The sequence below is a fragment of the Caloenas nicobarica genome, chromosome 5 (assembly GCF_036013445.1).
Source record: "Caloenas nicobarica isolate bCalNic1 chromosome 5, bCalNic1.hap1, whole genome shotgun sequence".
Classification (NCBI taxonomy): Eukaryota; Metazoa; Chordata; class Aves; order Columbiformes; family Columbidae; genus Caloenas; species Caloenas nicobarica.
This window is the reverse complement of record NC_088249.1, coordinates 47,125,991-47,152,688: the sequence shown is the minus strand read 5'-3', so window position 1 is coordinate 47,152,688 and position 26,698 is coordinate 47,125,991. Positions and strand designations below refer to the sequence as shown.

Below are 26,698 nucleotides of genomic sequence, written 5' to 3'. Positions count from 1 at the left end.
TACTTAGCAGTGTAGGCAGCTGGACAAAGCAATGCAGGCAGATGGGGAAACAGTATGGGCAGCTTGTTCTCAGTGGGATGAAATGAAGAGAAGCTGGGAAGAAAACGAACCTAAATTTTAGTTGCCGAGGCCTAATGAGTGATTTTGAAGTTAAACACCGCCCTTAAGGAAAAAACTAAGCAGACTGATATGTCATCCTGGATTTGGAACTTAATCAAAGCATGTAGTCCTTTCCCAATGGATTCTGAAATACTGTACTGAAATGATGCTTTATTGAAAGGTTATAAATGAAATAATATCAGAAACACCCTGGGCATCATCACTTTAGACCACGACTCGTATGTATTTCTTATGAAGGCCATCTTCCTAATAGATACTGAACTGAGATATTTAGCAAGTTATGTGAATTGCTGAGTGGCAATATAATCAGTTAAAGAAACCACAGCTGTATCAACATAATTTCCAGTTCTAGCATATATTCTTAATGTAGAGTTTTCCTCATTTTTATTACTCATACCAACCATATCAGTAAAAAATAAGATAAATCAGAAAACATAATTGAATCTTCTCTATACTGTTTGTTTACTTCGTGCACTTCTCATAGCCAGCTAATGAAATACAGGTTAGTCACTTCTATTGTTGTTTCTACACAATTTTGTTTTCTAATTCTGATGCTATAGCAAAAAGTTTCAGTGTATGAGGTGAAAGTCTTGTATTTATTTTTATACAAAACTGTATTTCCATGGCAACCACATTTATATTACTTTTGGCTGCATCTCTGTGAAAGCTAAAATTGGGGTCAAATTTGAACAGGCATTTTCAGCTTTCCAGTACCATTAATCCTTACAGAGAGAGTTCTCAGCAGGGTACTTAAACAGACTACTAATTTACAATGTATAAATATTCTCTCTGGAGCAAATATGCAGCCAGCATAAATCTCCTTTAGAGTCCAGAGAACTGTAGCACTTCGCATCAACAGAGGATATATTCCTCCTGCTTTAATGGAGCTACTCACATTCATTAAGCACATGCTAAAGTACCTTACAAAACTGGCACCTGAATAACATCTACCCTGGGATGAAGTAGTATGTGCTGCTCTGCCAATGTAGAACGGCAGGTATTAGACACTTCAGATCAAGGACTAACAAGTGGTGTGAGCACAGTGGTCTTGCTGATAGAGCATGAGGCAGAAAAAATTCTCTCTTTCAGACACCAATTGAGTTCAGTTTCATATTAAAAAGTTGCCAAACTTTCAGAATGTAATTCTGTTGTCTATAGTAGCTTTCCTTATGGTAAGCTCAGTCAGGTATAAGAAAGAAGGGGCAGATTTGGATATTTGTACTGGATGACTAATAGCTTTATGTAAGGTGGATTAGTGATCTAATAGACATGTGAATGCTTCAGGATCAAAGTCAAAACACATTTGGGTGCTTATCTGAGATACTGAGTGGACAGTCATGTCCGGGCCTCTCAATTCAGTAAGCATCTTGGACAAGTAACACACTTTCAAATAATTTCTCAGTTCAAGTGATTAGAACTGTTCTATTAAAAACCATGGCATTATTATTAATTTTGGAAGATAAGCTAACTTACAGCTTCTTTCCCTTTCTCAGGTAATCTGGTTTGTGCCACATTGCAGATGTAAGTAGACTCACAAATGGACCTGCCTGAAGAAATTCAGCATCCATATACAAAATTTTCTGAATGGAAATTCAAACTGTTTAAAGTGAGATCATTTAAAAAAACACCTTCTGATAACAACCAGCACATAAACAAAGATCAAGCAGAAGAGATTGCTTCTTCGTACAAAGAAGTCATACTGCATAAAGATGAAACGGTGCCAAAAGGAGAAAAGATGGATTTAATGGGCAATAGCCATGCACTTGAGAAAGATGCCAATGACATGAAAACACAAGACAATAAAGCTCATCAGAACAATCTGAGGCAACTTTGCCGTATCTGTGGAGTTTCACTTCGAACTGGTTGTTACAAGAGAAGTCATCCAGTGCATGGGCCAGTGGATGATGAAACTCTGTGTCTTCTGAGAAAGAAAGAGAAAAAAGCAACCTCTTGGCCAGATCTTATTGCTAAGGTTTTTAAGATTGACGTGCGAGGGGATGTTGATACTGTCCATCCCACTAGATTTTGTCACAACTGCTGGAGTATTATCCATAGGAAATTCAGTAATACTCTATGTGAAGTATATTTTCCCAGGAACAGCACAATGGAGTGGCAACCCCACTCCCCAAACTGTGTTGTATGCCACACTACCAGTCGGGGAGTTAAGAGAAAAAGCCAGCCACCCAGTGTACAACATAACAAACGTGTGAAGACCATTGCAGAATGTGCTCAAATAAACAGAGGTGTAAAGAACCACGCACAGATAAACAACAAAAATTTAATGAAAGAGATTGTCAATTGCAAGAACATACATCTCAGCACCAAGCTGCTTGCAGTTGATTACCCAGTAGATTTCATTAAATCCATCTCTTGCCAGATCTGTGAGCATATTTTGGCAGATCCTGTGGAAACAACATGTAGACACTTGTTTTGCAGAACTTGCATCCTTAAATGTATCAAGGTTATGGGCAGCTATTGCCCCTCCTGCTGGTATCCTTGCTTTCCTACTGATCTCGTAACCCCAGTCAAATCCTTCCTGAACATTCTTGATAGCTTGGGTATAAGATGCCCTGTAAAGGAATGTGATGAAGAGATCTTGCATGGAAAATATGGCCAACACCTCTCCAGCCACAAGGAGATGAAAGATAGAGAGCTCTACAGCCACATAAATAAAGGTGGCCGGCCAAGGCAGCATCTCCTGTCTTTGACCAGGAGAGCTCAGAAACATCGTCTGAGAGAACTGAAACGTCAAGTCAAGGCTTTTGCTGAGAAAGAAGAGGGTGGTGACATAAAGGCTGTATGTATGACTTTGTTCCTGCTAGCTTTAAGAGCTAAAAATGAACACAAACAAGCAGATGAATTGGAGGCTATAATGCAAGGGAGGGGATCTGGACTTCACCCTGCTGTCTGCCTGGCAATCCGAGTCAACACATTTCTCAGCTGTAGCCAATATCATAAAATGTATAGAACGGTAAAAGCTGTCACTGGAAGGCAGATCTTCCAACCTTTGCATGCACTTCGCACAGCTGAGAAAGCCCTCCTACCGGGTTATCATCCATTTGAGTGGAAACCTCCCTTGAAAAATGTATCCACTAATACAGAAGTAGGAATTATAGATGGACTATCAGGATTGCCAGTCTCAATTGATGACTACCCAGTAGACACAATTGCAAAGAGATTCCGATATGATGCAGCCTTGGTTTGTGCTTTAAAAGACATGGAGGAGGAGATCTTGGAAGGCATGAAAGCAAAAAACCTGGATGAGTATTTGAACGGTCCTTTCACTGTGGTAGTAAAAGAGTCCTGTGATGGAATGGGAGATGTCAGCGAGAAGCACGGAAGTGGGCCTGCTGTCCCAGAGAAGGCTGTTCGCTTTTCTTTCACAGTCATGAATATTACTATAGCACATGGGAATGAAATCAAGAGGATCTTTGAAGAAGTAAAGCCCAATTCAGAGTTATGTTGCAAGCCCTTGTGCCTTATGCTGGCTGACGAATCAGATCATGAAACTCTGACAGCAATCCTGAGCCCCCTCATAGCAGAAAGAGAGGCTATGAAAAACAGCGAACTACTGCTTGAAATGGGAGGCATCCTGAGAACATTCAAATTCATCTTTAGGGGTACAGGATATGATGAGAAACTTGTGCGGGAAGTGGAAGGGCTGGAGGCCTCAGGTTCCACTTACATTTGTACCCTGTGTGACGCAACGCGCCTGGAGGCGTCCCAGAATTTGGTCTTACACTCCATAACCAGGAGCCATGCTGAAAATCTGGAGAGATATGAAATATGGAGGTCCAATCCATATCACGAATCTGTTGATGAGCTCCGTGACAGAGTGAAGGGTGTTTCAGCCAAACCTTTTATTGAGACTGTTCCCTCCATAGATGCATTGCACTGTGACATTGGCAACGCAACAGAATTCTACAAGATTTTCCAGATGGAGATCGGTGAAGTTTACAAGAATCCTGATGTGTCTAAAGAGGAACGGAAGAGGTGGCAGTTGACTCTTGACAAACACCTCAGGAAGAAGATGAACCTGAAGCCTATGATGAGGATGAGTGGAAATTTTGCTAGAAAGCTCATGTCCAAAGAGACAGTAGAAGCAGTATGTGAATTAATAAAGTGTGAAGAAAGGCATGAAGCCTTAAAAGAATTAATGGACCTTTATCTGAAGATGAAGCCAGTGTGGCGATCTTCATGCCCTGCCAAGGAGTGTCCAGAATTGCTGTGTCAGTATAGCTACAATTCACAGAGTTTTGCTGAGCTCCTATCTACAAAGTTCAAGTACAGATATGAAGGCAAGATTACAAATTATTTCCACAAAACCCTTGCCCATGTTCCTGAAATAATTGAAAGAGATGGGTCCATTGGGGCCTGGGCAAGTGAAGGAAATGAGTCTGGAAACAAACTATTTAGGAGGTTCCGAAAAATGAATGCCAGGCAGTCTAAATGCTACGAGATGGAGGATGTCTTGAAACATCACTGGTTATATACCTCTAAGTACCTCCAGAAGTTCATGAATGCTCACAAAACATTAAAAAGCCAGGGCTTCACCATTGATCCAGAGGATAGTTTAGGTGGCTCCTTGCCACTGGAGGTCCCAGAAAGCAATGATTCAGCAGAACTCTAAATGTAAAGTGCATTTGGTATTGAGTTTGTGGTGGTGACTTCCTGCAAGGAAGCAGCTTCTTTTGCAGGTCTGTAGAGATACAGAGAAGTCTGAAATGACCACTTTTACACTCCCTATTAAATGTGCTGAGTGGAGTTTAATAAACACCATGTCTGTTGGGAGTTTCCAAGAGGCAATGCAGTGATGCATTTACCAGTTGTTATGTGAGATGAAAGCAGAAACAAATTGCAAAGAAAGGTCTTCAGTATATTTTGGTCTTAGAATGTTGTTTGCGAGAAAGCAAAAGTAAACAAAGTTTTATATAAAGTAGTATTTTGGAATGAGTATGATTCTGGAGATTTATGACAGTTCCTGCAAACAGAAGCATGGCTATTTGTTCTGTTTGCATTTTTAAAACTATTTTGCTATTTACTTTTTTAGAGGGTTTGATTATTTTATTGACGGTTCTTTGGCTTTTTAAAGTAAAGATTCGTCAGTGAGACACTTGGGTAAGTGTTTTGGGACAAAGTTCAGTTATTTTTGTATAAAATACTGACTAAAGAGACGAACTTTGATCTCACAAGATTTAAAAAATATTATTATTTAACCTTTATATTGTAGTACATCTTAGGAGCACATAGTGGTATCACCATGCTAATTTACTATAGGAAGATATAGGAAAGGTAGCTGGAATTTTTAAAATATATTTTTATTGTAGTCTGTTTACTCTAAAATGCAAACTTGTGCTCCTAAAACAGGACTTACAGTGCCATATGGTTATCTCACTATACAAAGTACATTCAAGCTCTGCTGTGTAGCTTGTTGCTTCATTTTAGATTTCTATGGTAACTTCAGTATATAGTATAATATGTATTAGTAGAGTTTTATTGGGTGAATTCTTGGCCTCACTGAAGTCACCAGTAAGTCATCATTAATACCAGCAGGCCCACAGTTTCGACAAGTCACTTAGCACACCCATTTCTCAGGAGATGGATATTACCTTGATCAGATACATGCCAGTGTTCTGATCTTCTCTATTAGGATTTTTCACTGACTGCTGCTGATGTGCTCCAACTGTACCCAATAACAAGCTTTTTCACACCTGGAACAGACCACACTGACAGTCTTATTTTCCAAATCTGTAAAAGAGGAATTACATTTATTAACCTCAAAGCTGCTTTGCATACAGGATTAGTAAGAAAGCAATGAACTGCCTTGAAATTACTGCACACTGTATTTTATATTATTGCAGCAATATTTAGTTGGCATTCCTCTGTACTATATTAGATGAACCATTCTGTTTGTGGTAAAACACAAACCATCTTCTGCCACATAAAAATAAAAAGTGGATTCTTTTAGATCCATATGAATATACTAAATACCACTTCAGAAGTATATTCATATACTAAAATTATATTAATTTCATTCAATGGCATGTTCATGAAATATACTGAAAAGTACCTATGATACCCTAAAACCCTTTAGCCTTTCAGTTTTGCACCTATAGCTAGGGCATTACTGTGTTTGCAATAATATTACTGAAACAAGATTAAATGCTGAAACAATCAAAACATGGATCTAAAAGAATCCACTTTTTATTTTTATGTGGCAGAAGTTGGTTTGTGAGTGTAAGTGAACAGCAAACTTAAAGAATTAATGGTCTGAGGTTTGTTTAGTAGCATCTTGTTCATGTTATCTACTATACTTTTGAGGGTCTAGTATTTACCATTTACGGACAATGAAAAAGTAGGGTTAAGCATTAGTAATTAGTACAAATATTAATTTTATTCTGATTATGTCTTTCTTTTGATTTTATTAACTAAAATACTAATCTTTAAAGTATTCTGTAATTTAGGATTTTGTTTTAATATGGTTTCTTTAAACATAGTTTAACATTATGTCAAAATTTGCAGTTGGAAACAATGCCTTTTACTTAAAACATTTAATTTTCTAAGCAGTCATAAGGACTACAGTGTCTTTTGTATGGTGGACCATTTGCATCTACATTTACTGAGTGTTCGTTTCTAGATTTTTTTTAAATTACTTGAATAAAACAAGTATTTCCCATAGAGCACAAATACCAGGTTTATATAAGTATCATTCCTTACCAATAAATGCAGACAATGAGTTTTCCAGGGAGTATAAACATCAGGTACAAAGAGCACCCTTTAGCAGTAAATGCAGATGGCGGAGATATGCTCTTACCAGCTGATAAATGCTGCTCTAGACCATGAGCAAATGACTAAGGTAACAGTGGAAGCTTGCCTCAGTGTTTTTTTCTTATTTTTATTTTTCAAGGGCATCCTTCATTATCCCACAGCCTAGAAGGTTACACCTCTTCTGTCACCCTCCTCCCTTTTTGTGAAATAGTTGTTTAGGCTCTGATCATTTCAGGCATCTGATTTACGAGCAGACCATAGGCAATTGTTGCTGCACCACTGGACGTGGAAGGCTGTGACACCCAGCAGGCATAAGAAGGAAAGGGTGGATGCGAAAGTGTCCTATCCAGCCTTCATCTTCAAACCAGACATTCACCTGCTACAGCTATCAGCTGAGCCACTGCTGGCAACTGCTTATGTGCTTGTAGCCCAACCACAGGCAAAATAAAATGTTAAGAGCTTAAATCAGTAGGAATAAAAGAATCACAGAAAGGCTGGTGTTGGAAGGGACCTCTGGAGATCATCTAGTCCAACCCACCTGCTAAAGCAGGTTAACCTAGAGTAGGTTACACAAGAAGGTGTCCAGGCAGGTTTTGAATGTCTCCAGAGAAGGAGACTCCCCAACCTCTCTGGGCAGCCTGTTCCAGTGCTCTGGCACCCTCAAAGTAAAGAAGTTTCTCCTCATGTTTATATGGAACCTCCTGTGTTTCAGTCTGTGCCTGTTGCCCATCATCCTATCATTGGGCACGACTGAAAAGAGTCTGGTCCCATCTTCTTGACACCCATCCTTCAGATATTTATAAGCATTGATAAGATCCCCTCTCTGCCTTCTCCAGGCTGAACAGAACCAGCTCTCTCAGTCTCTCCTCATAAGAAGGATGCTCCAGACCCCTATCATCTTTGTAGCCCTTTGCTGGACTCCCTCCAGTTGTTCCTTGTCCTTCTTAAACCGAGGAGCCCAAAACTGGATACAGTACTCCAGATGTGGCCTCACCAGGGCAGAGTAGAGGGGGAGAATGAAGAGTGCATTTTACTTGTGCTTTGGACTGGTCAAAGAGTGCACAGGTACCAGTGCTTTTAGCCACAACACTTGGATCTCCTGGAGTAATGTGTCCATAGATGTGGTAGATGCCCCATCCCTGGAAACATTCAAGGTCAGGTTGGATGTGACTCTGAGCAACCTGATCTAGTTGAAGATGTCCGTGCTCATTGCAGGGGGGTTGGACAGGAAGACCTTTGAAAGTCCCTTCCAACCCAAACTATTCTATGATTCTGCAATTCTGTATAGTTTGCATTTTTGTTTGGCATTTATTTCATTATGCAAATAGTTGCACACTTTTTTCTCTGCATGTATATTTCAGACAATTGTATTACTTTATGTTTTATCCTTGACTGTGCTTGAATAACCTAGGGCCGAGTTTAACAATCTTGACTCACCTCATGGTGATTTTCACTCCATTTAAGTGGTATATACAGTTTTTGCTGCCTTTTGCACAGGAATGAGTTTCACTCTCAAGTAATCTGGACCCATTTATTGCAATACGTATGTGCCACTGGAGTGACAGACCAGACTTTTTTCATTTTGCACATGTAATTTCAGTGGCTCTGCTGACATTTTCGAATTCCAAATTCACTTTAACAAGCTACTGACTTAACAGCAAGTGATGCATCTCACTGCCTTCAAAAAGGGTTGACTAAGTTTTACCCGTATATGTATGATTTCTCAATTCAAGGCTTATATCCTGAAATAACCTGTCAGCCTGAACACAACCTGGATGGGGGCAAAGGGATGCAGCGGCACGTGAAAGTATTCTTTTGTGAAATATTATTAAGCCATTAAGACGCATTTCACATTCTACCAGTTCTGGGCAGGATAGCTGACACAGAGAACCACTACTATTATTTTTAAATTTTCTTTTCTTTCTTTAGACTTGATCTAGTTCAATCTTCCTTTTCCTCATTGTTGACATCTGTAAATCAAGAGACTCTCTTTGAACTCATTAGAACAAACAGTACTGAAAGGGTAATTACTTGCAAGTGAAGCTTTTGTAAACAGGGATAATAATGCTGCATGCACACAGCTATACATCAGAAGGCAAACAAATCCTGACTGCAGATAGGCGCATCATTTGCTTATGCAGTCTGTTATTAAGCTTTTTGATTTTGAAGAGCCTTTAGAAAAATGGAGTCACTTTTATTCATAGTAGTCTTTCAAACCTTCAGTAATTCACGATAAATAATTTTCTTGTTCTGGAATTATACTGACTGTAGTTTTTATACAATCACATTATATATCTTGTTTTGTTTGGTTTTATTCAAGGGCTTTGTATTGTGAATTGCCATGTTATGAAACAATGTGAACTACATTAGAAGCCATGATTCTGGTCTCACATATTTTTTTCCTCACAGGAATAATTCTATTGACTTAAAGCAAATCAGCTTTGACTTTTAGTCAGGTAGTTCAGAAACAAATTCTAGATATTTACAGCATCCTAATTTCTGACTACACAGAGTTCTGTGCTTTGCGTCACTGCACAACTTCATAACTTCACTTTTTTTTACTGTATTACAGTTTCTTAATTTATGAAACCTGTTTAAAATAAAGGTCTTGTAAATATTGACATTTCTGGCTTTGTATTTCTTACCCATTTTTCAACTACGCAGATAATTCCATGGTTACAGTCTTACTTTTCATTCAAATTGTGGATGCTTTTCATATTTAGGCAGTTCTAAAACCCAGAGACAGCTGTGATTCCAGCCCTGTTCTGGAAGTCAGTAAATTAACACAAATGAAGACTACTCTGAGCTTTAGCAGTCCTTTTAGCACCTTTCCTTATAGGCAACTGTTTGACGGAAAACTAAACTAATTTTAAACCCATTTTATTTGTCTGTAAATGGCTTTTGCTTCATTACCATGCCCATGTGTGTTTAAAATCAGCCTTGCACTGTCAGGTCTATGTTAATATGTTAAACCTCTTTACTGGCTTCTGTGCATTCTTTGCATCAAATTTTGGCTCTTCATCATAGACTGAGCTGCAAAGATTAGTTCCAATCTACCTTTCAATTAATGATTTGTAGCTTCCCTTTATTCCACTTCAGAAAATCTTTCTTCCCTGCAATGATATCCCAGGGTCAAAAGACTTATGTAAACCAACTGGTTTGGATGGAATTAAAGATGAGCAAATTAAGCTACCTGATTTCTTTGTGCAATCAGGTAATTAGACATCTAATTCCTGGACTTTATATCACCAACTTAGTTATTTCACCTGACCTTGAATAAAAAATGTTGGATGGAAAACACAAAACCCATGGTAAACAAAAAAAAAGCAAGCCTCAGAGAGTTTCCTGGTAAATTAGGATGATTTAACTCCTTTATCCCTAAATCTGTAATAACTGACTGAATTTTACTCTCCATATATTCCTATTAGAATTGGGATCAGATGAAGCATAATGAGGCCTGTCACTGCTTTTCTTCAGAGTACTGCTTTAGGTGACTGAATATGGCATAATTTTCAAACAGCTGACAAGCTGCAACTCTTAAGTGTGGGAGCTTTTCTACCTTCTGCATCAAGCTTAATGTTGTCCATAATACAAAAAGACACATTAGAAAGGATTTAATTAGCACCTTTTCTAGTAGCATTGGGAGAGACATCAAGAAGTGCATTTTCAGTGTGCAGCTTTTCCTCTGAAGATGAGCATTGTGAGCCAGTGTACAAAGGAATACACAATAACTACCACCTGAAGGAGGTCCTGCACACCTGTGGTAGAAGCTAGTGTCCTGTTCTTCCTGTCTATGTATACATATTGAGAAACTTGAAGGTTTATAAGGTTATTGCCCTACTTTTTTTTTTTTTAAAGAAAGACTGGGCTTCATTGTCACTATTTTCAAAGGCCATGTAGATATATCAAACTGGAGTTTGATTTTCAGAGGCTGTTGCTCAAGCCCTTCTCAAAAGTTAGCCTTGTTTGACATGGGCTAAAGTAGGAAATAAAATATGGAGGAAGCTATAGCCAGCAATCATGAAGAAAAAGAAGCCAGTTGTTCTGTCTTTAATATGTTGAGTCTAGTACTTAATAACTTTACAGATTCCTTTTCAATCTGGATTCAATCTTTTCCTTTTGCTTTGGGCTCCCTGTTGCATTATTTCCACTCCTTTCAATGGCCTGTTGCTGCAATGAGTCACTGTGAACTATGACACATGCTTTAGTGCTACCACTAAAGACTGTGCTGTGCCTTTCCTGTAGATTAATCAGGCACTTCAGGGTCCAAGCACCTTTCAATAGCAGTAAAATCCATATATTATAAAAGCTGGTAAAAACAACATAGTGTTACTAAAATGTGGCTGGGAAACACGATGCTGCTTGTTGTGGTTACAAAACACACAGGTCAGTTGGACACAGATACAATAGACGTTTACTTCTGCACTCAAATCTACTTCATTTTATCTTCTAATTCTAACCTGCCTGACGAGGAAACATCTCATCTTGATTAGCTGGTTTTGAAGAAAATCAATGCTCTAACAAGTACATGACTCAAAAGCATCATCAGAATTATCACGGAATGAAGTACTTTCTGCAGTCTTGAATGCTATGTCAAGTGTCTTCTTTACAGGCTGATGTTCACATATCTCTTTATGTTTGAGTCCTTTGGAATATGATATTTTACTTTGACTTCCTTCTTCTGCAGTGACTACAGCCTCTGAGCTGCTTGTACTGCCCTTCACTGTAAGGTTGGGATATGGTTTGACCAAACAATTTCTCCCACCTACACAAATCATGCATTTTAAAAAAACCAGCTCAAAGATACACAAAGATTACACAAACATTATGGGTCTGATAAGGAATATCGTAATGTCTGACTGTGAATTGCTTTTTTCATAACCACAGCCTTAAAGAAAAGAACAACAACTCAGATAAGAATTGAAAGGGGCTGGAAGATGTGCTTGTGGTTGCCGCATGCTGAGTGTACCTGTTCTCGGCTCCTAGGAGCTCAGGGAGTCACTGCAGCTTCAGGAGTCAGTTCTGGAAACTCAAGAGAGACTGCAACAGCATACCACAACTGCACCACCAGTGCCTGAACCATCAGGCTTTATCTCAGGTTGAATGTCACTTTTGTTAGGCCAGTATCAAGCTTTCACTTTGGAAAACATTTCCACCATTTTATTTGTCTGTACTAGCAGATGAACTTGTCACACAATGTGGGCTCTGAGGAATTTGAGATAATGACAGTAATTGGGAGAGGTAACAGGCAAAAACTCAATTGGGCATTGCCAGGGAGTTCAGTAATTGTGGGCAGTCTTGTTTGTGTTAAATGGTGAAGGGACAAGGAGTGGAGTTTTTTTGTGAGAGTATATTGCCTCCCTTTGTTAGTGTTGTGATGATGTGGCTTTAATTTTTGTGTGGGGTTTTTTTTGGTTAATGTAAATGAAGTGTATGAAGAGTGTGTGATAAATACATGTTTTAATGACAATTCAGCTGAGTGAGACCTATGACTAACCTACAAAAGACATTGACTACTGAATTTCACCAGTTTGAAGGGACTTTACATGGGCATGATATTAATTTATTCCTTTGAAAAACATATAGCACTATATACTCTGAGCTTAGGTAAAGTTAGCATGACAAAGGAAACAGGAAGCTGGCATTGAACTCTATGAATTTATAGCAATATCAAGCCGTTGAGAGGGGAGTCAGGGTGAGAGACTTCCCATTTAAACTATAACCTCCCTCCGCACATGAAAAGGTTGGAAATGGAAAATTTGTATGGTTGCCCTTTACTTTCATCTGCTGTTGACTTGAGTTGTGAAGGTTTTAGGAGGAGTACTGCGTATACATATCTATAGTGACAGGAATATTCTGCTACACATGCTACACATACAGTGTAAAAGAGTGGCTGCTCAGGGTCTGCACACAGCGATCAAATGGCTGACAGCTGCTCCTGTTTTGCTTTTTTATTCAGGGGTCTGCCATGAGAGCTGGACTGTGAGTACTGAGCTATTATCACTGCTCACAAATGTTGAGCTGATGGTATTGATTTTTTAAAAAGATGTTTGGAGCAGTAATAAAAATTAAAAAATAAAGTCAAGAATGATGAGGCTTTACAAATAGTCAATAAAAGAATCCACAAAAAAGCTGGTAAGCTCTTGGGCTATTCAACCTTGACAATGTCCTTTTCAACCTGAATCCAATATTCTCCTTGTCCTTTGAGCAGCCAGCTGCATTTGCTTCCACCATCAAAATGCTCCACTGTCTCAACAAGTCACTCCGAGCTACAGCTTTCACTTCTAAGCTTTCACACTCTACACAGTCACTCTGGGAGAGCAGAGAAAGAAATGCATAGTGGAGGACCTGGAGTAAATGATAGAAGTCCTGTTCATCAGAAGAAACAACTTATGAAGTCAATGGGAGCTTACAGCATGGGGTGGCTGCGAAGCTAGACCTCTTATCAGACTTCAGATGGACCTCCCGAGCACACATGCTGTCCTTTTGTAGAATTTGGGATTTATAATGTTTTATTTACCCCATGAGTATGTGAAAAAATGCAGTAATTTTTATCATAAACTTTATTAGCTTACTAGATTTTTAAAAATACAAACAAGTTGTTGAGCACAGTGGTTAAAAAAAAAATTTGATTTTTACTATGATACTCCACAATTGTAGCCAAAACTGACATATAATCATTCAGTACCTCTAAAAATCAAAAATTAATTATCCAGAATTAAATGCTCTATATGTAAACTTTCTATAATGGAAGTCCATGAAGAAAACTGACCTTCGGTGTCTGAATATTTCATTATTTCTGACACAAAGGACTTAAGCCACCACTTCTGTTTAAAACCAGAGTAATTAGTCTAATTTTATTTCATTATACCAGCATAAAATTGGAGTAATACAGTTATAAATTAGGCCAAATATTTCTAGAACTACTCACTAAGTTAAAAAATTTAAAAGGCTAATATAATGCTCTTTATGGACAGATGCTAACACCACTGAGTACATGGGATAATGTCTTATACTACTGGCAGTTCCATTAATCTCTCTGGGGATAGCCGAGGAGTAAGTTATGGCATAAAATATAGCACAAAGTTACCAGTATCTGGCTCTGTGTTTGCACAATGCCCTCTATGATGGGGTTCCTATCTGGATGTTACAAAAATACACATAAGAGACAAAATAAATTCATGAACTTTGAAATGTAACTGAAATATTGACAAAATTGAAATCAATGAACTCGAAAGATCTCTTTGAGCTCCAATAACCCATTCTGCTTCAACCATTACTAGCTGTCTTTGAATGTGAATTCACCTCTTCCCAGCTGAATACAAATCAGCAGTGTAAATCTACTCAAACAACCTCCGAAGAAACGACTTTTTCACGGGCGTTGTTAACTTCATGGTTGACTTTCTGCGCAATGGTTTCATGGGTTGCTTTTTCAGGTGCACCACTTTTTTGGGAGTTTGTAGCCCTTTATTAAGGTCAACATGCTCATTGCAGAAGTACTTGACATTTGACTCTGAGAGATGTAGGAGCATGCTCTCTGAGAGATCCATACATTGTGCGTGGACCCAGTGGCCAGCCCTGCTGGAACACAGGATCATTGCAGGCTTGTTGAGTTCTGTGGAATAGAAAGGGACCCAGGTGTTAATGTCAATATTGCAACTGGCAGAGCAGGTGATCCAGTAGCCTGTTTCTGATTCATCTTCTTCATCATCTTCATTGTAAGTGTCAGTATCATCAACATCAAAGCTATTGGTCTCAGCACTAAAACAAAACTCTTCTGAATCTTCAAATGGAGTGGAGTCTCCAGGGTCTTCAGTCGATGTCTGACTGCAAATTTGTGCTGTCAGTTCTTCCTCCTTGTCCTTTTCTGCTCCTTTGCATCTCAAAACGTAGAAGTAGTTTGCATCTGAGATGAACTGTTTGTTGGCCCCTGGAATGCCCAGCAATACAGACCCTTTGCCCATATCACAGCCAAACCACATCCTGCAATGTTTAATATCTGGTGTCCAGTCTGGGTTCGCCCTTTTAACAATCTCTATCTTATTATCTTCCAGAACTATGGTGTTACACACCAACCGTTTCTGGTTGTCAGACTGGTACCCGCCGACAAGGACAAATTCGGCATCACTGGTTTGAGTCACTATAGCACTTGACACAGATATCCCCCCTGGCAAGATGGTGCAGGTCACAGCTGGGCTGCCCAGTGGGAGATCAACTTTTAGCTTGTACAAGCTAGGCAATCTTGTGTTATTTTGAAGTGAATGGCCTCCCAAAATGTAGACTGTATCATTTCTGGCAAGTGAAACGTGGAAAGCAAATCCGTCTTGAAGCTCTGGAAGTATGTATGATGTACAGCATCCAAATTCAAAATCAATGAGAAACACAGATGGCAAACAGTCAACTATGCTGTTCCATTTTTCAGTGGTTCTTTGTGCCAGAGGAGTATATGATCTCCCTCCAAATACAACGCTTATACTTTTTCCTCGGCTATGAACTACATTAATTGTATGGCCATATCTAGCTTCGGGGACATCTCCACCCAGGTCTTTCTCAATGCATTGGAACGTGGTTTTCTTGCTATTTTTGCTTACCAGACTCATAACATAAAGCTTATCAGAAAGGTCATTGTTAGGTGTTTTCCCACCATGAATGATATACTGGTACTCATCAGGCTCTGCATTGCCTCTGAGTGTGCAAAGGGCAGGATAGCGCAGAGGGGGGAGGTAACAGGAGTCTTTAGAGAAGAAGGCAGGTTTCAGTTTGAGCTCATTCTGTTTTATATCAAGGAGGAAAACACCAGTGGGACAGGATCTCTTTGGCCATCCTTTCTGTCCAAAAAAGAAAACATCCCCATGAAAATTCAGGAGAGAGAAGCCTGGCTGAAGCAAGGCCGAATTACTGACAGCTGATACCACCTGCAATGACATTTCATCTGCTGACTGGGCCATCCTGTGGTCAGTATCTGAGAAAGAAACACAAGCAGAACAGATGAAACATGCATTAGACCCTATGAGAGTTAACAGTACTTGAACAAATCGTATTAAAGTTGTATTTCAGTTCACACTTTGAGATCCAAGAAGAGATACTTTTCTGGAGCTCAAGACATGAATCACGCAAGAGCTGTGTACCACTTCCGCGGGATTTTGTAGGAATTTTTGCCTCTTAGCCGGTAAAACCTGAACATTTGAGCCTGCGCTGGGGCGAACTCCCGGCTCCGGGCCCGGCAGCTCCATGGAAACGGCGGCCCCGCCGCCTGCTGGGGCCCGTAGTTCGCGCTGGGCGCGTCGGCCCGGCCTGGCGTCGCTCCGGCGTGAGGAAGCGGGACTGGAGGGATTAGCGGGCAGGCTGCGGGTGAGTGCAGCTATGGGGCCGGGGCTGCCAGCAGGCGAGTCTCCTGGCGATGGGATTCGGCTCCCAGGCGACCGGGAGCGGAGGGACCAGCGCCGGGGTTGACACAAGGCGGGATGTTTCCTGCCCGTTTCTCGCCCCGAGGCGGCTGGGGCGGCCGGGGGTGCCGGCCTGGTGCGCTGGAGCGGCCCGCAGGCCACAGGCCGCCTCAGCACGCATGGCGGGATCTGCAGAGAAGGAGCGCCGATCCCACGGCCACGGCACCTGGGGGCCTGCCGGAGGGCGGCCAGCTGCCTGCGCCTCGCTCTGTCCTTGGAGCCGCCTGCCTGAGGGGCTCGCTTGCCCCCCGAGAACGGCACCCTACTTGTGGGAAGGGTGGGGAGTTCCCCTCCCATCCAGGCCCCTGAGTCTGGCTTCTGGCCGGGAACACACCGTCGTGCTCCGTAGTCAGTGAGCTGAAGTAAGTGCATACATAGCTGAATGCAAACTTCAGTTGAACGTTTTGCAGGCTTACAAGGAAAACATCAAATTTGTTGAAGATGTTTGGGGTGAATCTCGCACACTTGTGCTGCAGAGCTCGCTGCTTGGGGTTATTGTGTGACTTGGGAGTCTTGCTGCCAGGTGTTTTCGTATCTCTATCTTTGATGTTTCGTGTTTGCTGATGCTTTTGTGACTAGGTTTCAAGGGATATCATCCACGTTTTTACCTGTTTGTTCAAAAATCTAAAAGAGTTTATGTAGTCATCCTGGATAATGACACAGAAAAGAGCTTTGGGGAGCATAGACACCAGAGAGGGAAACAACTGCTTGGTTCCCTGGCACTGCCCTTTGATGACAGCAGAGTTGCGCCTTTTAGTAGATGTCCAAGTTCACTGTCCCAGGCTTTGCCAAATCCCCAGAATTTAAAGGTGTGACTAGCTTTCAAATACGATATTTGAAAAAAAAAAATGAAACCTCTAGATTTAAAAATACAATTCCTCGCTTTTAAATCTTTTGGAGACATATTTTCCTTGCTCCTACTTTTCATTTCCTATAACAACAAAAACAAGACACATAGGGTTTCTTTTTTAAGGAAGGATTGGTATCTTCTAGTTATGTGACATCAAAACCTGGGGACTTTGGAACAAGATAATGTACAGTGAGAGTCACTGTAAAATCCTGGGAACTGATGACACTGGCTACATGAAATTGCTTTCAGCTGGTGTTCTCATGCACCATAGGAGCTGCCATACCACATTCTTGTACTGCCCGCCGGCTCCACTTTCTGGTATGCAAACTGCTTTGCTAAAATATGGATTTGCCATTAAAAACTTTCAAAGGTAGGTGAGCCTGGTCATATGTGCTTAGGCCAGAGCATACGGGCAGAGAAGGCTTAGCCAGTGCTGAGTCTATTTTAAAAATAATCTGTAGAATAGCTGTCTTTTTGCAGGTTGTGGATTCATGCAAAGGTCATGGTCAATTTCTGTTCACTGTATAGTCAGTCCTAATGCCTCTGCCCAGAACGTGTTATTTTTTTCTGTATTTAGATGCCTTTTTGGAAGCACTGCACTATAGGTAAAGTTCAGTTACGAGTTAAATAGATGAGTAAACCCTGTTCTGAGCACATCAGTATACACAGCAGGGTTTGTTATTATTTGCATGAGAAAGATTTGCAATGTCATTTTGATATGCTATACAGGAATCTCTGCTGCTTGTTTCTTATAGCTATTCAAAAATGCTGTCGTTAGTGGAGCTTGCACTAAGTTTGGTTTACTGGATTAGATCTCCTTTGTCTCTTCTTTCCTATTGTGTGGTTACTTAGTGTCTTTCTTTTTACAGGATCTTTAGAAAAGTAATGTGTCTTCCATACTGAAGATACCATAAACGCACCTCTCAAGTTAGTGTTCCAGATTGTAGCATTAGTGTTTTACATTTGACTGCTCATTTATATTTGAAGTCTTAACAAGAGTATTAAAAATGGCAAACAGTTTAACTGAAATGTTAGTATTCATCTTACATTCTTACATATACTTCAGGAATCTCCAAATATGACAACTGTTAGTGTCCACAATGTCACGAACTATTTCCCAAATATCAAGCAGTACTCAGTTCTGAGAAGTACACTATCTGGAGAGACTGTTGCAGATATAGAGTGGAGAAAAGACCAATGAAAATGAGTCTGTGAGACCGATAGACACACAGAACTTACTGGTTAAACACATTTAAACACACTTAAACACATTTACTTCTTGTCATCCCTTAATATTTCTTGAACTTTACATAAGCAAGCAGTTAGTAACAGAATATTTATCCTAGATTCTCTGACAGAAGTAGCTCCTTAGGCACTTGCTGGAGTTGCTCTGGCTTTGAGGTTGTTTCATGCTAATTATGGTGTGTTAATACAGTGTGGCTGATCTTTAACTATGCTGACCTCCACCGCTATTCTTCCAACACCACTGATTCCTTTGGGCCAATGCTCATCTGACTCTGAGCAGCTTCAGAGAGTCCAAAAGGTTGAAATCTAACCTTATAACCAAAAAGTTTGAAGTTTTTTTGCAGCTTTATGCTCAAAACCATGTCACTATGAAGTCCGATTAGCATTAGTGCCAGTGTGGAGGGAAACAGTAAATGCCTTTATTGTGGTGCAGCACAAGATGAGGGGAAAAGACACTATCAGAAGTAAAGATAGATAAATAGAGAAGGGTGGAATTACATAAACAATTACCAGTTATGGTGGCTTGAGTCATGCTTCATCATATTTGGCTCCAAGGATTATACAAATAAATGAGAATCTCAGCATTACTTTTATAACCCCTGTATTTCAGAAGTGAACTGTAGAGATCTGAGCTAGAACTAAAGTAACAGAAAAAAACCTAATATTCTTCTCTCAAACTTATGATTTTGAGCCATTTTTCAGATAATAATTGTTTGGCAAGAAAAGATTACAAGGAATTCAGATTTAGATAGATTCATTGAGAGATTTATTTACAGAAAGATCAAATGAAGAGAGAAGGTTCTTTTTAAAAGCACTAGCTAATGTGATTTGAAATGTGCATATTATGGAAATAGATGGGGACATAGTTACAATTTTGTATGTGGAGTATTATTTCAGAAACTGTATTAAATGTTCACTGAGAAGTATAAGATGAATGTATTTTAGAAACAAGGAGTAGGATTCAGGTGCCTGAACATCAAGCAACATTTCATATGCCTTTGGATATTCTTCTTGTCTTCTAGCTTCTGCTATAGAAGGCAGCATGTCTCCCATAGGTCCTGTGTCCTACGTCTTAGTAACTCTAGCGTTTATAAAATGTCACTAGATTACTATGTTTAGACACTAAGTCACTCCCAAACTGTGTTTACTACTGATTGTTTTCTTTGACCCTCTGTAGTAATTGTTCACCTATGTGCTGTGCCTGTCACCCAGTTAGGCAACAAATACATTTTAAACAGGAGAACAATGAGTAATTAGTGGTGTTGTTTAGTGTGACATTTCATATTAATATTTTTCTACATTAAAAAATACCATATTCATAATAATTTCACAGTAATGTAAACACTACCAAATAATGAATGATTTGATCTTATGAACTGTAGCAAACAGCACTGATTGGGTGCTGAGAGAATGGGACACTGAGAGAATGGATTGCAGGACAATATGTAATCTTAGTTGGTAAATGCTCATTGCTGATCATTAAATTCTGTCATTAGTTTGCAGTTATTTTTAACTTGGCATGAACACAGATATCTATGTTAGAATTAAATTTTTTCTGCAATATTGTATATTGTTTTTTTTTCTCTGTCTGATCTGCAGTCTCTCCCTTTGCAAAATGAAAAAGCATACCCCTGAAAAGCAAGTGCTGTTCCCAAATTCTTCACAATCAAAATCATATCCAGACACCCACAGAGCTTTGAAGTCCTCTGTAAATAGGCTTAAGGAAGGAAATCTTTCTACAGTATTTCTCAAAACATTCGCTAAGTGTATCAACCAAGTTTGCTTTGGGCAAAACAATAAGTTAGACGTACCTGGCTGATAGGGCTTTTTTGCGTCTCCTCCGAAATCTTTCTATGTAATTGGGTTTCAAATGTGAGCACTTTGAGGAATCTTCTCTGACAGCACAGGGTGCTTGTAGCATGGAGAGACAGCCTGATGGAGGGGAATCTACCTGCTTAATTTGCAGATGCGCTCCTGAGAACTCAGTCTACTGTGGCTAACTGGCTGTGACGGTTGTTTTTTGTTGTGTGTTTTTTTTCTTTTTCCTCTCTTCAGATGGCACAACAAGAAACCCACCAGCCTCCAGAAAGTTTAACTCTTTGTAGTAGAACCAGACCAGAATAACAGTAGATGTTAGTTAGATTGTAAATGTCTGACTCTAGAAAGTCCTCTGGGAACATATATCCTTTCAACAACTAGCAGTGCTGGGACACAGAGGATAAGCCACTTCCACAACATAGCACAGCAAATAAACAGAAAAGCCTGGAAAACAATTCATTCTTCATAGCTCCCTTCTTTTGTTTTCCTGGAGCTACTTTACCCACTCCTGAGTTACAACATCTGCTGCACAGTATTTTAGAAATACCTCATCTTCCATTTCAAACTGCTGTGAGAAGTAGAAAGAGCTTGAAATGGAATTTGATAAGTATAGCAAAGCAAACATACTGAATGTTTGTGAAAATTGTCTTGAGACCTTGAATAACTGTAATGCAGATAGGATGTGGTGACATTTCTCATGTGAAATACAGCAGCTCTAAGGAACTGTGCCCTGTACCATCCATATGGGCCTATTACTTCTGAAACAAAGATGAAAGTAGACTGTACCACAGAGTTGAATGCTGAAGAACTTGACTACCCCAAATTTAAGGGCATTCAGATCACATTTATTTCTATTTTCAGTAGCACCTAGACAATATTTGACAGGTTCTTATCTGAGTGCTTGACACAGGCTGATTCTTGTTTGGGTCTGTGATCAAAGATCTACTGGCAAAAGAGATACAAATATTTAAGTGAAAAAATCCAACCGCGAATTGTGTCTTATTTAATATTTTACATTCATTTTATTCTCCTTCTGCCAGTTGACATACTTTATCTTTAGAAATTATTTTTCCAATTACTGTGGCTGAGAAGATGGAGAAATTAAAGTTTGTTGGCAACAGCATGTCAGTTTTGGATGAGAACATGGCCTGCCCAAGCTGGTCTTCCTTCTGTAACTGTCAGGGACAAACTGCTTCAGAGGAGCTGCAGCAAGTAGCTTCAGAATAATGTGTCTACGAGGTAGGAAAATCATGTTCAGAACTGTGCAGGTCATAGCAAGAACATCTAGCATTTGCATCCTGAATTTATTTGGCAGACAACCTATGCAAAAATGAATAAATAGACTTTCCTTCACAATTTTTATTTTAATAACATTGACATAGGCAGTATGTTTTCAGCAGGTTGCTCACTGTTATGGAAATGCTTTGTTTCACACTTGATTTTCTTCTACACCTAATTACTTAATATGTGGTTTATGTCTTCATCCCAAATCATTCCAAATTGCATTGAGGTATTTCCAGGCTTTTCATTATGTTTTCTGCCAGTAAAACACAGTCATCTCTGAGCTGGAATGTAGCTGGCTCCTTGTGAGTTGCAGTAATGCACTCCAGCTCAGCAGGGAAAGGTAGGGCCGCCTTATTTGTTTGTGTAGGGTCAGCCAGCCAGAATGCAAATATTCTGGATGTTTAGCTAGGACCCATGGGCTGACACCTGTGAAAAAATGGTACAGGGAGTCCAGCATCCTACAGTCTTCAATTTTTGGTCTCATCTAAAAACATCAGTAAACAGTATTTAACATGTGAGGGACAGGGCTTTATTTGGAGGCCTCATCTAAAACAGTTGATTGAATCCAGCAGTGCTTTGACTGTCAAATCCAGGATGATTGCACTCCAGTGTACAGTGGCTACTCCTGTGATAGGCCTTCAGGTGCTCTTTAAAGGGAGCAGTGCTGTTGAAGCCATTGGAAATTTGTTAAAAAAACCCTACTCGTGTATAGGACTGCCATAATAGCTCTGAAATCAAACAGGATCAGTGTGCTTGCTTGCAGTTAGAGCCCTTATATATATATCCCTTAAAAGCTCATAAAAACTAGGCACAAGAGGCACATGTTTTTGACCATTGCAAAGGTTGTCTCTGAGGCTCAGTAATGCACTTATGCAATCAAATGCAGCTCCCATTCACACAAATTGCTGATGCCCTTAAGGCCTCCTGCTGAAGGCAGTGGCAAACATCCAGTTGATTTAAACAGGATTAGCTGTTGCAGATCACATTGAATTGAGAGATGCTGCAAGAAACCTCATCTGAAAGTTTTTGTCCTTTGTAATTGGAACATGTTCTTTTAGTTTGTTCCCGTAGTTCAGTTGACCCACACCTGCTTGTGGCCAGAGCTTGCCACCATCAGATTTACTCCAGCAGCTCTGCCTCCCTGCAGGTGGTGGGTAGCGGGGAGGAGGAGGGAGAAAAATAGAGCAGGACAGTAGAGCAGGGAGGGCTTTCTTTTGCAACTGTAGTTTTGCAGATGTCTAGACAAGAAGGAAACAGTTGTCTGTATTCTGGAAGGTGGGTAACATTCCTGTACTGCCCCACTGAAAATGTTTTATGTCTTTCTTGGGGCAGGAACTCCCAGAATCACTTCTTTCACTTGGCCCACTGTTGAAGTGCCATCCTGGGATCGTGGACAGTCCCTAGCTAGCCACAAACATTTATTAAGGACAGGCTTGAGTTCCAGCTTTTGAATTCCAGCTTTGCATGCCTCTGCACCATGAACACTGATGAGGGAGGTGATTGTGTCGCTCTACTCTGCTCTGGTACGACCTCACAGGGAATACTATGTGCAGTTTTGCACACCTCACTATAAAAAGGATATAAAGCTACTGGAGTGTCCAGAAGAGGGCCACGAAGTTGTTGAAGGGTTTAGAAGGGAAGCTGTATGAGGAGCGGCTAAGGTCACTTGGTTTGTTCAGCTTGGAGGAGACTGAAGGGAGACGACATTGCTGTCTACAGCTTCCTCATAAGGGGAGGAGGAGAGGCAGGCACTGTTCTCTTCTCTCTGGCAACCAGTGATAGGACCTGAGGGAATGGCAGGAAGATGTGCCAGGGGAGATTTAGGTTGGACATTAGGGAAAGATTCTTCACCCAAACAGTGGTGGAGCACTGGAACAGGCTCGGGTCATCATGGCCCCAAGCCTGACAGCATTCAAGAAGAGACTGGACAACACCCTGAGACATACGGTGCGAACTGTGGCGTTGTCATATGCTGGGACAGGAGTTGGGACTTGATGATCCTTGTGGGTCCCTTCCAATTCAAGACATTCTACAACTTTATGATTCTATGATCTGCACTTCAGGCTCTAGTGGCAGTGCGGGTATGTTAACATCTGCTTTTGCTAGCATGGAGGAAGCACAGCTTTCTGGGCCGTTTGTGAGTGGCATTTCTCATGAGGCTGTGCTTTCATGATTGCATAGACAGCTACGACAGGCTGCCAAAAGGTGCAGTCCTACATTCTTCCCTTGCTCCCACTGAATGTTCCTGCTGTCCCCTTGTGAAGGCACTCACGATTGTATGGCTATAAGGCAGACTAGAAAATGTGTATTTAAAACAGGACATATGTATTAGATCAGTTTAGTTTCAGGTTTTATATTGGTAGTGTATTTTGTCTGGCCAAGAGATGGGCTGGAATGAAAAGCTGAGGGATGAAGAGGGAAAGAGCGCGGTGGTGGCCTTTTTGGGAGCAGCCAGTGCTTACATAGGCTTAAACTGATTCTGACTGCAGTCATCTGATACAGGCTTATTCCTTTTGCAAAGGTGCTACTTCATTCTTTATTGCTGTAATAGTATTGTAGAAAATCCAAACTCCTCTAAAGTCTCCTCGACTCACTAATGTGGTGAGTGGTAGTAAGACAGCAAGGAGTGGATATCAGATACTTTTCCTCCAGAAGTACTAAACCCTGCTTTTCAGATTGAGTTTAGTTTAGTCGATCAAGGTATAAGACTTAGGTCGCTCATTTTGTGCATAATTAAACCAGCTTCCGTGAGCAAGCTTTACACAAATACATGGGTACTTGGGGTAAATTCGACAGTACAGCTGCCTAGGGGGTAGATTGGGATGTTATGGTTTTTGGTGAGAGACAGCATGCTGTTATGTAGCTCCAAGAACAGGCTGGAGAGGAGACTCTAATGTCCTGAATCACAGTGTGGTTTCTCATCGTCCTTAGAAGGCAGTAACTAGCTCTAGTTTTGTACTTGGTCCCTTGACAACTCACTACACACTTAAGACTTGCCTATGCACTTCCAGTATTGCCTAACTACATGAGCGATCCACCCACAGAGATCATTTCTGCATTGCCTTTAGCGCCCCACCTTATCACTAGTGACAGCTTTTATATTGCTGAACTAGCCAGGCCAAGAGAGTTCCCAGAATCAAGGTTTTTCTTGCAGACCGACATGTGAAACCTTTACGAATGAGAGGTGTTACAGAAATGCTTCTTCCTTAGCTCTGTATTGTGAGTTGTAAGAAAGTAGGATTGTTTTTATGAGAGCTTAGTTAGATCTGAAGTATTAAAGACCCCTTTAAAAAAATTAGTTGTGACAGGTGTGGTTACTGTGCTAGCTCTATAGCGAAAAAAGGTAAAGCATTGTCCAGCAGTAACAGAGTATAAGATGTAAAAATAATGTATTTGTGTTCAATTTGATTTGTGCAGACAGTAGTTATAAAATCTTGACAACAGATGTATCTAGTGATGTTTTCCATGAACCTGTGAGTGATCTACAAATAAAAATTTCTGAATATCCCTGTTTTTATTGAGAATGACTTTTAGGAGAGCAAATTCACAGTGTGGAAACCTGACTTTAACTTATTCCAAAAACACTAGGGAAGTTTTGTGGTGGTTTTTTTTTTTTTTCAGAAAAATAAAATAATGTGAGGTTTTAGTGAGTTTGTAGAGAGGATTAGCTTATTGCTGTTTCCATTTAAAATTCAGAATCTTAATTTTTCTTTCTTTGTCTGTGTTATATTTAAAAGAAACACAATAAAGCATTCAAAAATACACCATGAAACAGGAAGCCTGTATTCCACCACATTTTCTATTTAATACAACTAATAACTGCATAATTGAAATCATGCTAATACTCACTTGCCCTGCCTCTGTGATTCATTACAGAGGTTTCTGGTTTGGCTTAACCTGCTGGGAAGAAGACTGCATTTTAAGAAATAAAACTGATATTGCACAATTTGGATGAATGAGCAGGAGTGAAATACAAAAATAAGAAAGTATAGTTGCTGCCTGAATGCATCAATTAGTAGTATTTGACTCTAACTATCCAGGGCCAGCATGGGGAAGGGGCCAGATATCCTTGCCTTACTTTCTTTGAAACCTCCAAGTTAGTTTGATGACTTTTGGGAAAAAGAACATAAGGTTTTTATTTCAGTAGTAGTTACTCTCTAGCAGAACAATGCAGCCTTTTCATTCTAGAGGGATGATTGTATCCAGTTCATAAATTGTGGGTGATTCCAATCCATTGTTGTACTTTTTTTTTCTTTTTTTCATAGAGTCATAGAATGGTTTGGGTTGGAAGTGACCTCAAAGATCATCTAGTTCCAACCTCCCTCCATCAGCCAGGACACCTTCCACTAGACCAGGCTGCTCAAAGGCCCAGCCAACCTGGCCTTGAACACTTCCAGGGTTGGATAAGGGGGTCATTAGGGGCAGTCAACATGGCTTCACCAAGGGGAAGTCGTGCTTGACCAACGTCATAGCCTTTTATGAGGACATAACGAGGTGGCTAGCTGATGGCAAAGCAGTGGATGTGGTCTACCTTGACTTCAGTAAAGCATTTGACGCAGTCTCTCACAGCATCCGTGCTGCTAAACTGAGGAAGTGTGGTCTGGACGATCGGGTAGTGAGGTGGACTGTGAACTGGCTGAAGGAAAGAAGCCAGAGAGTTGTGGTCAATGGGGCAGAGTCTGGTTGGAGGCCTGTATCTAGTAGAGTGCCTCAGGGGTCAGTACTGGGACCAATATTATTCAATATATTCATCAATGACTTGGATGAGGGAATTGAGTGTACTATCAGCAAGTTTGCTGATGACACCAAGCTGGAAGGAGTGGCTGACACGCCAGAGGGCTGTGCTGCCATCCAGCGAGACCTGGACAGGCTGGAGAGTTGGGCGGGGAAAAATTTAGTGAAATATAACAAGGGAAAGTGTAGAGTCTTGCATCTGGGCAGGAACAACCCCAGGTTCCAGTATAGGTTGGGGAATGGCCTATTAGAGAGCAGTGTAGGGGAAAGGGACCTGGGGGTCCTGGTGGACAGCAGGATGACCATGAGCCAGCACTGTGCCCTTGTGGCCAAGTAGACCAATGGCATCCTGGGGTGTATTAGAAGTGGGGTGGTTAGTAGGTCGAGAGAGGTTCTCCTTCCCCTCTGCTCTGCCCTGGTGAGACCACATCTG

The 26,698-nt window shown here is 40.5% G+C and overlaps 3 protein-coding genes across 6 annotated transcripts in view; 2 read left to right on the top strand and 1 right to left on the bottom strand.

Annotated features, from left to right (window-relative positions):
• Positions 1-1,639: 1,639 nt before the first annotated feature.
• RAG1 (recombination activating 1) lies at positions 1,640-4,750 on the top strand. The gene is given in 1 exon segment (XM_065637003.1): positions 1,640-4,750. A coding segment is annotated over 1 exon segment (3,111 nt).
• Positions 4,751-14,228: 9,478 nt separating this feature from the next.
• On the bottom strand, positions 14,229-15,836 carry RAG2 (recombination activating 2). The gene has a single exon (XM_065636857.1). The coding sequence runs from the start codon at positions 15,834-15,836 to the stop codon at positions 14,229-14,231; it is 1,608 nt and encodes a 535-aa protein (XP_065492929.1).
• Positions 15,837-16,170: 334 nt separating this feature from the next.
• Positions 16,171-26,698, top strand: part of IFTAP (intraflagellar transport associated protein) — a 61,277-nt gene continuing 50,749 nt past the window's right edge. For all 4 annotated transcript variants that reach the window (XM_065636786.1, XM_065636785.1, XM_065636783.1 and 1 more), the window contains exon 1: positions 16,171-16,239. The gene's annotated coding sequence lies outside the window, so the exon portion shown is untranslated. The remainder of the gene's footprint in view (positions 16,240-26,698) is intronic.